The sequence below is a fragment of the Atta cephalotes genome (genome assembly GCF_000143395.1).
Source record: "Atta cephalotes unplaced genomic scaffold scaffold00003, whole genome shotgun sequence".
NCBI lineage: Eukaryota > Metazoa > Arthropoda > Insecta > Hymenoptera > Formicidae > Atta > Atta cephalotes.
This window is the reverse complement of record NW_012130067.1, coordinates 3,715,070-3,730,037: the sequence shown is the minus strand read 5'-3', so window position 1 is coordinate 3,730,037 and position 14,968 is coordinate 3,715,070. Positions and strand designations below refer to the sequence as shown.

General features: G+C 29.7%; 2 protein-coding genes and 1 non-coding gene across 3 annotated transcripts in view; 2 read left to right on the top strand and 1 right to left on the bottom strand.

The window, feature by feature from the left end:
* LOC105625744 (collagen alpha-2(IX) chain-like) overlaps nt 1–1,873 on the bottom strand; it is an 11,873-nt gene extending 10,000 nt beyond the window's left edge. The window contains exons 1-3 of the mRNA XM_012207065.1: nt 1,825–1,873; nt 1,298–1,496; nt 494–710 (exon numbers count right to left, since the gene is read on the bottom strand). Of these exons, the coding sequence (XP_012062455.1) occupies nt 494–710; nt 1,298–1,496; nt 1,825–1,873 (465 nt within the window). The remainder of the gene's footprint in view (nt 1–493; nt 711–1,297; nt 1,497–1,824) is intronic.
* A 3,281-nt stretch (nt 1,874–5,154) lies between these two features.
* Trnar-acg lies at nt 5,155–5,227 on the top strand. Its single transcript has one exon. It is a non-coding gene; the product is annotated as a tRNA-Arg (tRNA).
* Nucleotides 5,228–9,649: 4,422 nt separating this feature from the next.
* LOC105625743 lies at nt 9,650–11,287 on the top strand. Its single transcript, XM_012207064.1, has one exon. It carries the CDS (start codon nt 9,650–9,652, stop codon nt 11,285–11,287), a length of 1,638 nt encoding a protein of 545 aa, XP_012062454.1.
* The last annotated feature ends 3,681 nt before the right edge of the window (nt 11,288–14,968 follow it).

Genomic DNA, 14,968 nt, shown 5'->3' with positions numbered 1-14,968 from the left:
AACTAAGACTTACGTTAACGTTAGTAGTTTACGTTGGGGTTAAACGGTAAACGTTACTATAGTCTACTAATTAATTTAATTTAATTTTAAGTTTAGTTACTACGTACGTCTCTCTCTCTCTCTCTCTCTCTCTCCCCTCCTCTCTCTCTCTCTCTCTCTCTCTTCTTGGCAATACTTTGAAGAAACGATCCACTCGACAGAATTTACGACTTTGTGTTATTACACGTTCCACAGCGTATTATCGCAAATCGGGGCATGCTCGAATTTAGAATCTCCTATCTGGGACGATACAATATTTCAATAGAGAGAGATATAAATATTGCTTTTTCCAAATAAAAAAAACGCCGATGATTTATTAATTCAGACGATTCTCCATGACTTTGCTTTCATCATTCCGTTTAGTGACGAGCGTTTATTTAAGGAATGGAGGACTGTCACGCGCGAAACAAACTATTCTAGAATGATGATGGATGTGGCAAATGATGGCACTCACGCGATCATTCACAAAAGAGATCGTCTGTAATTCTCCCTTGTGGTCGATCGATGAAAAATCCAGTGTTCGCTTCCTGGAATTCATTGTGATGAGAAACTGAGCGTCACCGTTCACGTTCGCAATCTTAATGACATGCCAAGGATACTTCGGTGATTTCCTAGCTCTCAGCGTGTACACCAACGAGAATTCTTCTGGAAGCCCGCTGGGTATGATGTCTCTAGAAAAGGATGTAAAAGGCGTAAAAGGAGGATTAGCACTTCGCTAATCAATACCTTTAACAGAAAAACGTATTGAGGGCTATACTGAAAAATTTTATTATTTATTAATAATTTATTAATTAATTGAAAAAATTTGCAATGCTATATTCGATTTATCATTTAAATAGATAAATATTTAAATTACAATTTTAAAGCTATTGTAAATTCTACATAAAGAGCTCATACTGATTAATGTCCAGTTTTCCAATATAAATTAATTTTAATTTTATTTAATTTAATTTATTTTAATTTATTATCTATCTTTTTCTAATTCTTAGAATTAGAAGAGAATAACAAGTAAGTTTAATTGAGATCAAAGTAATTAATTTATATTGACAGAAATGGACTTAAGGATGATTTTGAAACTTTGATTTAATCAATGTTTATATTTTCATCGATATTAGCAGAATTTTTAGAGGCAACACATTAAATAATTGAATATTTTGCTTTAAGCTAATTCTGCCGGTTGAATTAATCGCCGAGTTAATTGAAGTCTATGGACCAAGTCGGGCCAGACTGTTGTTTCTACGCGAGCTAATTTGAATACTTCGTCGGGAGGGTGACATCAGTGCCTTTCTCCAGCCGGTATGCCGTCTGCATGCGATTACTGCCTCGGACCTTCGTCATGCCACTGTAACGCGCGTCCAACAGATCCAATTTCAGCTTGCTGATAAACTCGAATGTCTGAAGATCGTCTATGCCGGACTTGTAGCCGTTGCATACACCGCGTTTGGCGACGACGTATTCTAACAGAAATATGACATCACGAGCTTTGTGAATGCTGCATGTAATTCCATAATGTCGGCTGCTTTCCTTTTAACAGACAGGGTGCTTTCCAGGGTGTTTTTGATAATACAAATCGACACAAGTATTATTTTATCTTTCTTAACATTCAGCGAGTAACAAAGATAAAATGATACTTTACAGTTGATTTGTATCAACAAATAAAAACCATCAATAATCAAACAATGTTGTTATCTTTATTATTTATTGAATATCAAGAAGGCTGAGAGTGACGTTTTATTGACTATCTCTCCTAAAAAAAAATCAGCCATCGTCGCGAAAGATACTTACGGGCATAAGTTATGTGTGCTATTGCAAATATCCATGTTTGCAGATACATTTGCCGCGATCGAATAAATCTGAAACAGCACCGAGTTGACGGTAAAAATAATTGGTATTTGTTCTAAATTGAGCTCTTAGACAATTAAACGAAAATATAAATTAAGTGAATATCGGATAATGCTACCGACGGCAAAATTTTGAGAAATTTTTAGAGAAAAGACTAGAAAATGTATTATTCACTTTAAATCTCTTAATTCTTAGAAAAGAATTGTAGCGTAATGATTAAAAACCATTTTAAAGAGAAAGTTAACTTAACTTATAACTTATACTTATAAACTTCACTTATAAATTATAGAAATTTCTCATGATTAGCTAAAATAAAACAGACAATCATAACTGACTAAAATAAACCAGCAATCATAACTGACAACCTGTAGTATGATTATGGCCATAGACAACCAAAAATCGACAATTTATTTATGTTCAAAAATTAACTTTTATGTATGAAAATCTTAGTTTCCTGGAGTAATATATATCATATAATTACGAAATGTATACTATAATCTATGTTCATGACATAAATTTTAGAGTTATCTCTGACAGAAAAAATTTTTACGGAAAAATATAGAAAACAAAATTTTAAAAAATCTTAGTTTTTCGTAGATATTTGTAGTAGAATGTAGAGTGAGGTTTGTCTTAAAAATTCTTAGTTTTTTGTAGGTATTCATAGTGAGACATAGAGTGATATTTGTTTTCTGAAACATAAGATACGAAAAAAATGTCCCATAACAGTTCGTAATGCAACGTCAGGCTGGCATCAGCGAAGGCGTATATGGAAAAGATGGAGGATTTCTTAGTTTTTCAAACAAGCAACGCCATTTTATATCGCACTAAGAATATCTACGAAAAATTAAGAATTTTTAAGATCTTATCTCATCTGTGTAATTTTTCATAAAAATTTTTTATCCAGGATATTTACTAACTTTTTCACTTTATACATGTTCTAAATATATTAATCATATTTATCATTCACATTTTATAAATTTTATTTGATTAAATTTCATTTACAAAAAATGCCCTTAAATTTTGTCAAGTTTTAACTTTCAGTTCCTGCATAAGATTGTTTCTAAAAAATGGCATTTATAATATTAACAAAGAAACTGACTTCCATATATTTAATAAATACAAAGTAAAGTTAGCACAGCTATATGTTTCGTGACAGGCGGCCATGTTTGCATAGGCTGTGTTTCGTTTGCATGCATGATAGGCTACTATCGGAAGAGTTTTTTGAAAGAAACTAATTCTTTAGTGCAGTTTTATTGATTCATTCGATCATTCGAATAACATATAAATAAGTTAAAAAATGCTATTAAATTAAGTGACGCGTTTCGAAGATATTAATATATATAAAAAGTGTTATTTTTCATTATTTTTAATATATCGATCGAAAAAACGATGCAAAATACGAAAAAACTTTAAGAGAACTTTTTTGTAGTCAAATTAAATCTATCGATTAGATATATAGAAAATTGTTTTTGATCATAAATCCAAAATGGAAGAAGAAAATGGAAGAAAAAAATAGCGAAAATTTGCGAAAATTTTCTATTTTTACTTTTTGGCATATAATTTTTTTTTAAATTGAGTATTGTATGCCAATTTTTTTTGCAACTACAGTTGATTACAATTTTTTGTGCATATGTTATCAACATCTGCAAGGACTATAGGATTTTTTTATCATACAAACAGGCATGAACTCATTCATCGTTGACTTTCAGTAGGTTTAAAGTTTGTCCACATCATCGTTTTATCTAAAAATATACTTGTCTGCCATGTAATCTTGCAATATCAGCAACTGGAAATAGACACAGGCTGAAACGCAAAATACTTGATTTTTTTTATTATTTCGTAAAGCATGTAAATTTCAGATAAATGAAAAGAAGTGTAAATATGATAAACGAAGGTCAGCTATAAATGCTAGAATATCGACAAACTTTAATACTAGATAATATTTTACAGATTTTACAGATTTTACATAAATTTCATTTTGTAAACATAACAGTTACAAACTGTATTGTAATACATCATTTAAATTTTTAAAATTTTTATTTTTATTACCTGCACACTAAAAATAAATTTCTATTTTATGATATAGCATGTAGATTCAGATAAATACTATTCAGATAAATACTATTGAGTAAAATATAATTAGATAAAAACATATATATTTAGTGTGTATATATTGCTTTTGATTGATAATTGTAATAAAAGAAAGTCAATAACATAAAATTAAAATAAATCCAAAACATTGAGAAATAAAAAAAATATCCAACTTGCGTTAACGATATCTCAGTCATTGATAAAAAATTGTTGTTTAAAATAAATTCGATTTGTTTATTACATAAAGTCATTTCTTCAATCAATTTTATATTTTTCAAAAGAAAATAAGTTCTTATTTTGAGCACATATATAATAATGAATTTTTTCAAAATTTGTTACAAATATATTTTAAATCTATTATCAAGAAAATATTTTTAATTAAAAATAACGTTATTTAAAAGAAGAAAGTAAATGGAATAATGAATGTGTACACATACACACACACACGCACACACGCACGCACGCACGTGCGTTCACACATATATATATAGACTCAAATGATAAAAATTATTTTGTAATCAGAACTACGAGTCTCAACTAGATGATGAACTAATGTTGGAAATCAATCTAATATTTAATGATTAAATTAGAAGTACATAAATACATATAAATACATATAAAAACATAATCATACGTTTCAATCCCTATCGGGTCATTCTCAGTGTACAATTTAATAAAATTAAAACAAATTTGCGATTTAATCATCGCTATCGATATAACAATTTTATCACATATTCTTATTCGAAATTTTTGCGATGTTAAAGTGATTTTACTATTTCTCCTCGAATATTTTATGTCTCTGTCATCTCGTAGTCAAAATAAATTGAGTAATCATTTGTCTTAGTAGAATGATATTTTTCTGTGTAGGTTAATTTAGACATATAATAAAGTTTACAAAATTCTAGCTAATATTTGAGTTATAGTAAAAAATAGTAACAAAAAATTTTGATTGTTTTAAATTAAGTTTTATCCAAATTATATTAATAAAATTATGTAATTTTCAAATTATTTTAAAGTTTCTTTTTATTACAACTTTTTATTATTCATATATCAGATAATTTGATCAAACTCCGATTAAATTAATTATGGATTTTTATATATATATATATATTGTAATGTTGAAAATATAGATTCATGTTAATTAATTTGATGAACCTTTACGAAAGAAAAGGGTTTTAATACGGTCCTGTGGCGCAACGGATAACGCGTCTGACTACGGATCAGAAGATTCCAGGTTCGAATCCTGGCAGGATCGACTTAGTCATATTTTTGAAAACATTATAATTCTTAAAAATTATAAATTAATATAAAGATAGAAATTTCATGTCTCATTTCACGTGACACAATGATATATCGGTCAAAGTTATTGATTTTTTTAAAGATATGAATTGCATTAGTTTGCATCTCCTTTTTAATATTCTCTCTTTTGATATTTAGTCAAAATATATATTTGACTGATCATATATTTCAATGATTATATTTCTTGAAAATATATAACTGTCTATTATAAGATTTCTTAGCAAGAGTGCGAAAATTACTGTATCGTTCCAGAGCGATAATTTATCTGTGTGGAACGGATATCTCTTTTCGTGATGCAAAGATAACTTGGATCAAGTTTCGCATATCTTGTATTTTATGACATTTGTTATATCATCTTAAATTTAAATAATTTGAAGCAATATCTTTTCTTTTTTAATCCGGCATTATTAAGCAGAGTAGAAATTTCAAGAATTATTTTCGTAATTGTTCTTCATATATGAGTATGTCATGATGAAAAGAAACTTTAAAATATTTAAATTTAAAAATTACACGATTTTATTGATATGATTTGAACAAAACTTAATTTAAAGCATTAATTTTTTTTGCTATAACTGCTATTTTTTACTATAACTTAAATATTACTCCGGTGAAAATTTTTTTCATAATTTTTATATGAATTGAAACATTTTTCAGAAATACTCAGAAATATTCGGAAAGTTTACATCTTCTCTCAGAATTTTTCATACAAGTGAATTCTGAAATATTTTGAAATCTCATGATTTTTAAAAAATATTTAAAATTTTTTTAAATTTTATAACATTTCAGAAATTATACAACACGTCAGAAATTATACTTACAAAAAATTTTAAAAATCTTACGATATTTTATAATTAATATATATAAAAAATTCTGAGAAAAGATGTAGAGTTTTTGAGAAATGTTCCAATTCATACAAAAAATGTGAGAAAGTTGTAAAATTATATAGAAATTCTGAAAAATTATATGAAAAATTTTGTAAATTTCTTATATGTAGTCTAGATCAAAATAACACTGGAGACACTCAGGTAATATATTGCCGTTTACTGTCTGCCTTCAATAATGGATTAGATACTAAAAAGAAATGTAATCGATAAAAAGCAATCTGAAAACTTCCCCATAGGAAGTACTTGTAAAGTTTCTCCTTTTTTAACAAAAAAAAGATGTCTATTTTGTATTTGTTCTCATGCACTTTTTTAAGGAATGGAACATCTCTGTAAAAAAAATTTATTTTCTTTCGAAACGAATATCGTCGAAACTATAAAAAATAGAAAAATTTTGTAAATAGGAGTTAAATGATTTCAGAATACTTTAAAATGATAATACAACTCTTGTTATTTTTTAATAACCTGGCCTCCACCACTTAATATTTTTTTCAAAATTTTGAAAATTATTTATGACAAGTTAATTATTTTATTATAAATTCCACAATATATATTCATTTTCCAAAAAATCATTTTTGAGAATTAATTACAAATGCTTGCACTATCCATATCCGAAGCGCTCTTCACACAGCTTCTGCATGATAGGAAATGACGATAAAGACAAATACATTTCAAAGAATTTTGTATAGAATCACACAAGTTCTTATCACGCACAATTATAATAAGACTATTGTATAAAAATTTGAAAGTCAAATTATAATAATCCAATGACTATATACGAAATGACGCACGAGTGATGAAACCATACAAATTTTATACAAATTTTTTGCATTAACAATTCGGATTAATTTTTAAATGTGGAATGATCGCAATGTTCGTTGGACGCCTGATTGTTTTTTTAGCTAAATATTTTCGTCAAAGTATTTATACGAAAGTTAATTTTTTTTCAAGTGGACGAAGCAAACACTTATCTATTGGATTGTCTGGAAAGTTCGTGCCGACTAACCTATATAATTTAATAAATGTATACTAAAATTTAAATCTTCTGCGTTTCAATTTTCCTTCAAAATCGGCACGAACTTTCCGAACAACCCAATACATAGGGACCTTTATACATAAAGAGATCGGCTTAGGCTAGCGGTGTTGCCAATAGTTCTTTTATATTCCTTCTTGCCGGCACACGAGCAACATCTCTCCTATAAAGATTATTTGCATTTCGTCAAAGCACGATAGCATAGGTCAGTCAATAGCATGTGTAAGAATATTCTATTCTCTTCGAAGATTTATAAGACATAAATAACATGATTAAAGTATGTACAACACGTTTAAAGAAATCAAAATAAAATAGACAAGTTTACGCGTAAAAATGTTTCGAATCTTCAATTTTTTCCAGGAAAAATATTTGTGTAATAATATCATATATTATTAAATACTAAAGCAGGATATGTATATATCAATATTTTATATATTATTTTTAATATTCTATAATAACTATTTTTAATATTTTTTATAATTCTGTAATAATTTTGTTCCTCATATTTGTAAATATTCGTTAAATTTTCATTGTTATTGGAACTATTTAATTTAGCATTATTTAAATTAGCATTTCTATGTTATTTTTAGAAAAAATAATTTACTTAATATATACGAAGAACAAAGATGATTTACAAAAGTATTATATATATATGTTTAAACTATTATATATATTATATATATATATGTTTATATTGAATCTTATTATGATTATATAATTACATATTGATTATATAATTATTTATTGTATTATAATTACCAATTACATATTCTTTGATTAAAATATCAATATTTATTCTATGTCAACGATAGATATCGGTTGCTATTTATTTAGTGGCTGTGTTCCAAAATTTACTGCTAGTATTGAAAATCTATAGATGAACGTAAACTATACATTTTTAGTACTGGCAGTAAATTTTGGAACACAGCCATTGTATAATTTTAATTTTCTGTATTCAACAAATAGCAATCGAGAAAGATATAAGAACATAATACATGTACATACAGTATATACACATATAATTCACAACGAATTATTTAGCATTAAAGATCCAGCTTCGACGTTATAGGCATTTAATTTTTAGTATTCTCATATTTAGTGTTTAGTGTTCTCATATTTATGGTCTAAAATAAGATTCTTATTGTTTATAAGAACATAAATTACATTCGAGAATGTCAAAATCGCTGATACATCATGGACGATGATCCACAATGATCTACAAAATGCTTATTTCTCATCGTCTTAATTTATGACTTTAGAAGCGAGAAATACAGTAAAAGCTGTTAGAATATACTGTCAATATCGAAAATTTGCTATTCATATTACATATATTATAAATTTTCGGTACTGGCAGTATATATTCAAACGAGACCAAAATATATTTGAAAATAGAAATACTTTTCAATAAAATAGATTTAGATATAAAATATACCGAAAATGATCTTCTTTTTCAGGAAGAAATTAAATAATTAAAAATTATTTATTTATATATATATATATATATATATATATATAATTATATATATAAATAATTTGACAGCTGTGAATATATTTCGTTTTTTATTGTGTATAATTCATTTCTGAATATATGATTATTTATTAATGAAATAAAAGGAATTTTCGGCATATTTTTTACAATTCTATGTAAGTATTACTTATTGAAATATATTTCCATATTAATATATTTCCATATATTTTGCAAGAACTTTTATTGTATATGTTCTCGGTTCTAATATCACAATCCGAGATAGTAGTAGTGAATGAAAACGAATGTCGCTAAAGATTGCTATTTCAATCTTAGTCATTCGTATAAGCTTTGTATATTTAACATTTAATTTTGTACGTTATTTTAATTCGGAGAATCGGTTCCAATCGCAAACTTCTACAAAAGTCTAATTTTATAGAAGTCTGTGATTCTTTAGTGAGTTAAAAAATAACTTTTCGTTACGAATCCTCGTATTAGACTACTCAAATATTCTGTTTACTTCGTATAGGGATCATAGGAAAAGAAAAGCACGCATAAACACACATCACAGATCTTATTTATCTTCAATGGGTTAGATATTATCGAAACATGATTTCAGGTAACAGTTGAATTTCTCTCTGCGCTCGTATAACAACACATCGACACAACACGATCGCGCACAATTGGCAAATGTTTATATCTCGATATTAGGTTGCATCATATCTATAGACACGAGGTGGCGCTACATTCGAGCCAGGACGAAGTCAGACGAAGTTTTATTACTGATGGACGAAGTTTATCGGCGACGAGCGACAAGCTATATCCCATCATCGGCGGTAGTTATTGCGCCCTGCGCCGCGCGATCGTAAGCTCGCAGGAGGACGCTCGGCGAAACGTCGGCGGTGAAGCGGCGGCGGCGGCGGCGACGGCGGTAGACAGAAGAAGGGAGGACAGCCGACGGCTCATGGCCGAGGACATTTTTCCGTTAGCACCAACGAGATGCGTAACGCGGACGTGCAATCAAACGCAAGAGGCTTTCGCGTCCCAGCTACCATAACTTTACGAGAATGCAGCGTCGTCATCATCGGAAGTACATGCAGAATATGCGGCAGGGACTTCAAATGCGAAAGCGACGTCGCTCTGCACACGCGATGGCGACACAATGGAGCTATAAGATCGCTAATGGGCATCCTGGATCATTCCGAGATGAATCTCGAGGATATCAGCCAGAGATGCGACGTGTGCGACATGACTTTTGGGATCGTTTCGGATCTGAGATTCCACAAGCGACTGATACACAAACATGTGATCAAGAACAGAGGAAAACGCCGAAAGGAGATGGTACGCATAAAATTCAAACTGAACGGTGTAACGACGACAGACGTGAATCTAGATCGGAGATACATCGAGAACAGTCTCGGGTGTCTCGTCAATGTTTGCGAAACTTCGGATTCCCTTAAAAATGAAAGACGTCAAGATGACTGCGCTAGGAATATTGATTTGTCTCTCCCGAACCATGTTGTGGACAAGAGTCATATGCAATACAGTATACGGCCCCACGAAGCTGCGAATCGATACATTGTAGGTAAATTCGCGTCTACCAAAGGCGACACGATAGCTAGTTGCACCGCCGAAGTGGGGAAGAGTCTCGTAGAGATCTCGAATACGCCGCACAAAGACGCAATCCCCGTTAGCGACAATACATGCCAAGGGAACAAAGATCATTGCTATCTTGATTCTCAAACTGCGACAGACGTGCTTATCGAAACTTTTTCTAATAGCGTCCCCGATAAAGAAAATTCGCGAAGGATAAACGAGTTGGAAAGAAGAAACATGTATTGTCAGAGCGAGATTTTACTTGGTGACGATCATGACGATACCGAAGTTCTTCTCGCCTGTCAATCAAAAGCGTTCGACGAATCTATGTTTAAACAAAATTCTCGGTCCAGCGAATGTCCTCGCTATTCTGTCAGATGGTTTGATGAAGTTGTAGGGACCAAAGAAACCACTGGGTTGGCCAATTCTGTAATAGATTCTATGGAGATAACAAGTGATAGTAATAACAATGGAAAGAGTTACGATCTTAATACAGATGCAACGATGCGTTTATTTCCTTCGTTATCTCTACCGGGCGAAAAAACCGAGCCGTCGAAAGCTAATTCGAACGTTGATGACGACGTGCAGGAAGTACTGCGAATAATAAGAGGAAATACACAAAGCGATATCAATCACGAATCACCTAATCGCATCGAAAGAGAGATGCTAGTTCAAAACGCTGTAAGCGACACATTTACGTTGCCTTCGCAGTTGAAGCCGAGCATTTGTCCAGAAAAATACAGCGTCGCGTTTACGAATTTTGAACCGTCCGATTATTCACCATTTATGACTGTGACTGAAAGCGATTATCAATTTTTGGCAAATTCATTTGATAAAAAGTTGGGTATTTATTTCGAAGATTTGCAGCGTTATGGGATCGAACTCTACAACGATTTACCGGAAATGAATAACAACTTGGAAAAATACTGGGTATATGCTCCACCAGTATATCCTCGGGACACACATCAAGATTTCTTTGAAACATGGAAGCAATCGGACGACCTGCCATATATCAGTGGATTGAAAGTGAATAACAATTAAAAGTCCTGAGGAAAAAGGCATCAATGTGCCAACATATATTCTTTTTGTTTTCCTTTTAAATTAATTAATTTAATTTTTTAAATTTAAAGACAGAAATATTTTATTATATTTCCTAAACATTGATTTAAGGCGTGTTCCGATATACACTGCCAATAAAATCTACAGTATACGTAACGTAAACTGTAGATTTTCAGTACTGGCAGTGCATATCAAAACCCTTATTTTATTACATTTAAAATCGACAAAAAAGAGCAAACTTTCATTATCATTTTTTTTTTTCGCTATCATCATTAGCATTTTTTCTTTATTTAAACAAATGAACGAAAATTGTGTGATACTTCAAGCGAATTGAATATCAGCGTGATATATGAAATTTCAATTCCATGAAGAAAAAAAGTTGGCTTATTATAAATAAAGATCTAAACATTTTTATAGCAATAATTATACAAAAAAATATTTTTAACTGATATAACCAAGATATGAAAAAATATCTGAAAAATATTCTTGATGCTTCAAAAATTTAAATGTGAATAATTCACAATTGTTAATCTCGCTATAGTTATTAGCTCTTGCTGTAAAGAAATTAGTAGAAGTTTGTAAAACGCTAGTAAAATTTATAAATGTTATCAGTTAAAAATTTTTAAGAGCATTGGAAAAAAAAGAAAGAATACTCTTATGCTTAGTTTATATTTCGATCCTAATTCTAAAATTTAGCCAATGGAATACATATTTCAATTAGGATCAATTAAAAGAGCTGGCAACTCTATTGGCTGAATTTTAGGATTTTAATGTTACGACCGAAGCATAAACTAAGCATTACTGTGTAAATCTAAATGTAATTATATTAGATGTAGTAAAAAGAAACCCATTATTTTTGCATGAAATTAAATGGAAAAATAATGGATTTCTTTTTACTACATCTAATATGTTACTTAAGTTTTTCTCCTTTTAATTTTTGATGTGCAATCAAATAATTTTGTGATAGACACGTCAATCAGCAGATTCTGCTAAACTGGATTACAAATATTTTATATTTACATTTCTACTTGCATACGCTATCAATATAAATATAGGTATAATTTTTGTGTTGTACATTTTATAAAAAATTTCTTTACATTATGTATTACAAGGAACATGTGAGTCCATATATGTGATATCTAAAAAGAAAAAAAAATTGTTTTCAGAAACTTTCATTTACACGATTCTCTTCTGTTTTCGTCGTCTTCATCAATATCGCACACTATGTCAATTTTTATAAGAATAATATTATACAGCCAAAATGTTGTTTTCCCTAGCACTTAGGTATATATATGCGGTGCTCCTACTTTTTTAGGAGAAAAAGACAATGCCGAAAATTAAAATATTTTAGGATTTTTAACAATCTACATGTTTGTAATAAATATTTGTTGAAAATATTATTTCTGTCTTATGTCTTTTTTTGATTTTCCCGTAGCGATAGCGTCGTTAGAAGCTTAATAAACATCCACAGCAGTAAAATTATTTCTACAAAGGAAGCTAGGATTGTCATGATTAAAGTCGCGTTAAAAGATCGATTCATGTATGGCAGTAATATTGCGTGTGGCAAATAAAAACATTCACGCGTTACCGTTGTTGCTTGCGTGACTTCCCCGTTGCTTCTCGTCGATGTTACGCGTTACCGATACACATACACACACGAATCAGTAAAGTCTTGCTAGGGAAAGGGTGAAGGGAGAGAGAGGGAGAGAGAATTTCCGACGTTATACCACCGCCGGTTTTAATATGCAATGATCAGGCTTCGCTTCCTTTGAAGCACGTTATTTCTCGCTGTGAAACACGATTGTACTCGAGGTGCAAGATGCAACACGATCCACAACATTGCACAGCAGCCACACTCCAACTGATAAGTTCGCTGGACCTCATCGTCAGGCCCCTCTACCGCTGCCAGAAGCCCTCTCAACTCTCAAGTAAGTAGGAGAAACCGATTTGATCTTATGAGTCACAAAGGGAGAGAAAAGACGATCATCGTCATCGAATCGATGCATCAAAAGCGCAGAATGTGCCAATATTGCAATTCAGAAATCGTATCAAGTTCTAAAACTATTCCTTATCAATGCAAAATTTACTTATTATAGCAACTCATTGCATTCCGCAACACGAATGTGCAATTCATTGCAAAAATCAAATTGAACACTATAAAATCAATTGAAAGCCGACATCTTGAATCCTACTTTTCTTTATAATAAAAGCAGAAAGATCGAGTGTATCGTGAAATTTATTATCGAAAAATCAGTTAATACGTAAATACGTACCAGCTATGAAATTATTAAAAAATAAATAAAAGGCTCGAGGAAATAAGCGCTATTCAGAGTGCGCAAATTGTTCAAAGAATTCTCTCAATACGTAGGCAGTTTAAATATGTAACTTTTGTATTTATTATCGCTAAAGAAGGTTACAAGACTAATTGAAACGAAAATTTATTATATATTGTTTAACGATTTTTTATTCTGTCGTCTCTTTAATAAATTTAATTTTTATATTGAGAGAATTCTTTGAACAATTTGCATACTCTGAACAGCGCCTATTTCCTTGAGCTCTTTTATTTATTTTTTTTATTATTATTTTTAAATTAGGGAATCGTGATATTCAAATTTTTTATGAAATTATTATTTCGAGCTATGCTATTACAAGAAGACTGAACGAAGATCCAACATCAATTATAAGTGTCAATATTTAACAATAAATATTGTTTTGCGATGAGTTCTTTGCAGTATCTTAAGATACTTATTTTAGTATAATTACTAAATTTCACGATCAATTTATTTTTTATTATTTCAATTTCAGTTTATGTTTGCATTTCAAGTTTGACAGTAATCGATGCACAGTTTATATAATTGAAAGATGTATTTAAAATTTGATAGAAAATATTATTAAACATCAAAATCTTGACTGTCAATTATCGTTTTTTATTTATTTGTTTTAATAAATTGGAGGATCGATTGTGTATCTTGAAATGAGATGAAAATTATAAAAGTGAACAAATTTACTATAATATTTATAATTTCAATAAGATTGAAAACAAGATTGTTTATGTTAAATATATTACTTTAAATACGAAGCGCCACTACGGTCTGAATGTTAAGATATTGAATTATTATATGTATTCATATAAATGAATTAATTTCAGAAATGATAATTGTGTGCCGATATGGTTGTCGTACTTTCAACGCAATCAATATTAATAATCCCCCCAAATTTCCCAAATTTAACAAACTGTAATAAACTTATTGCGAAAAATATTGTCTCGGCTGGGAATCTGGGGAAGATGACACCAGAAAGTCGATTATATATCTCGAAACGAGGTGAAAATTACAAAAGTGAGCACATTCATTAGTTATTGATCAATTAAATTATATTATAATATTCTAGTGAATTTATTCACTTTTGCAATTTTTACTTCATTTTGAAACCCCCAGAGCTAAATTACAACTAATTACTAATATTATAAGATACTATTATTCATAATATATTTAACTACAAAATTTTATATATACATAAATTTTATATATATATATATATATATATATATATATATATATATATTATATATATATATATATATATATATATATATATATATATAATATATATATTAATATATAGTAGTAGTAGTAACTAATTAACTTATAACGTACGTAACGT

What these genes read in the sequence shown, in the direction of transcription:
- LOC105625743 (XM_012207064.1), top strand. Translation starts at nt 9,650, where the DNA reads ATGCGTAACGCGGACGTGCAATCAAACGCAAGAGGCTTTCGCGTCCCA.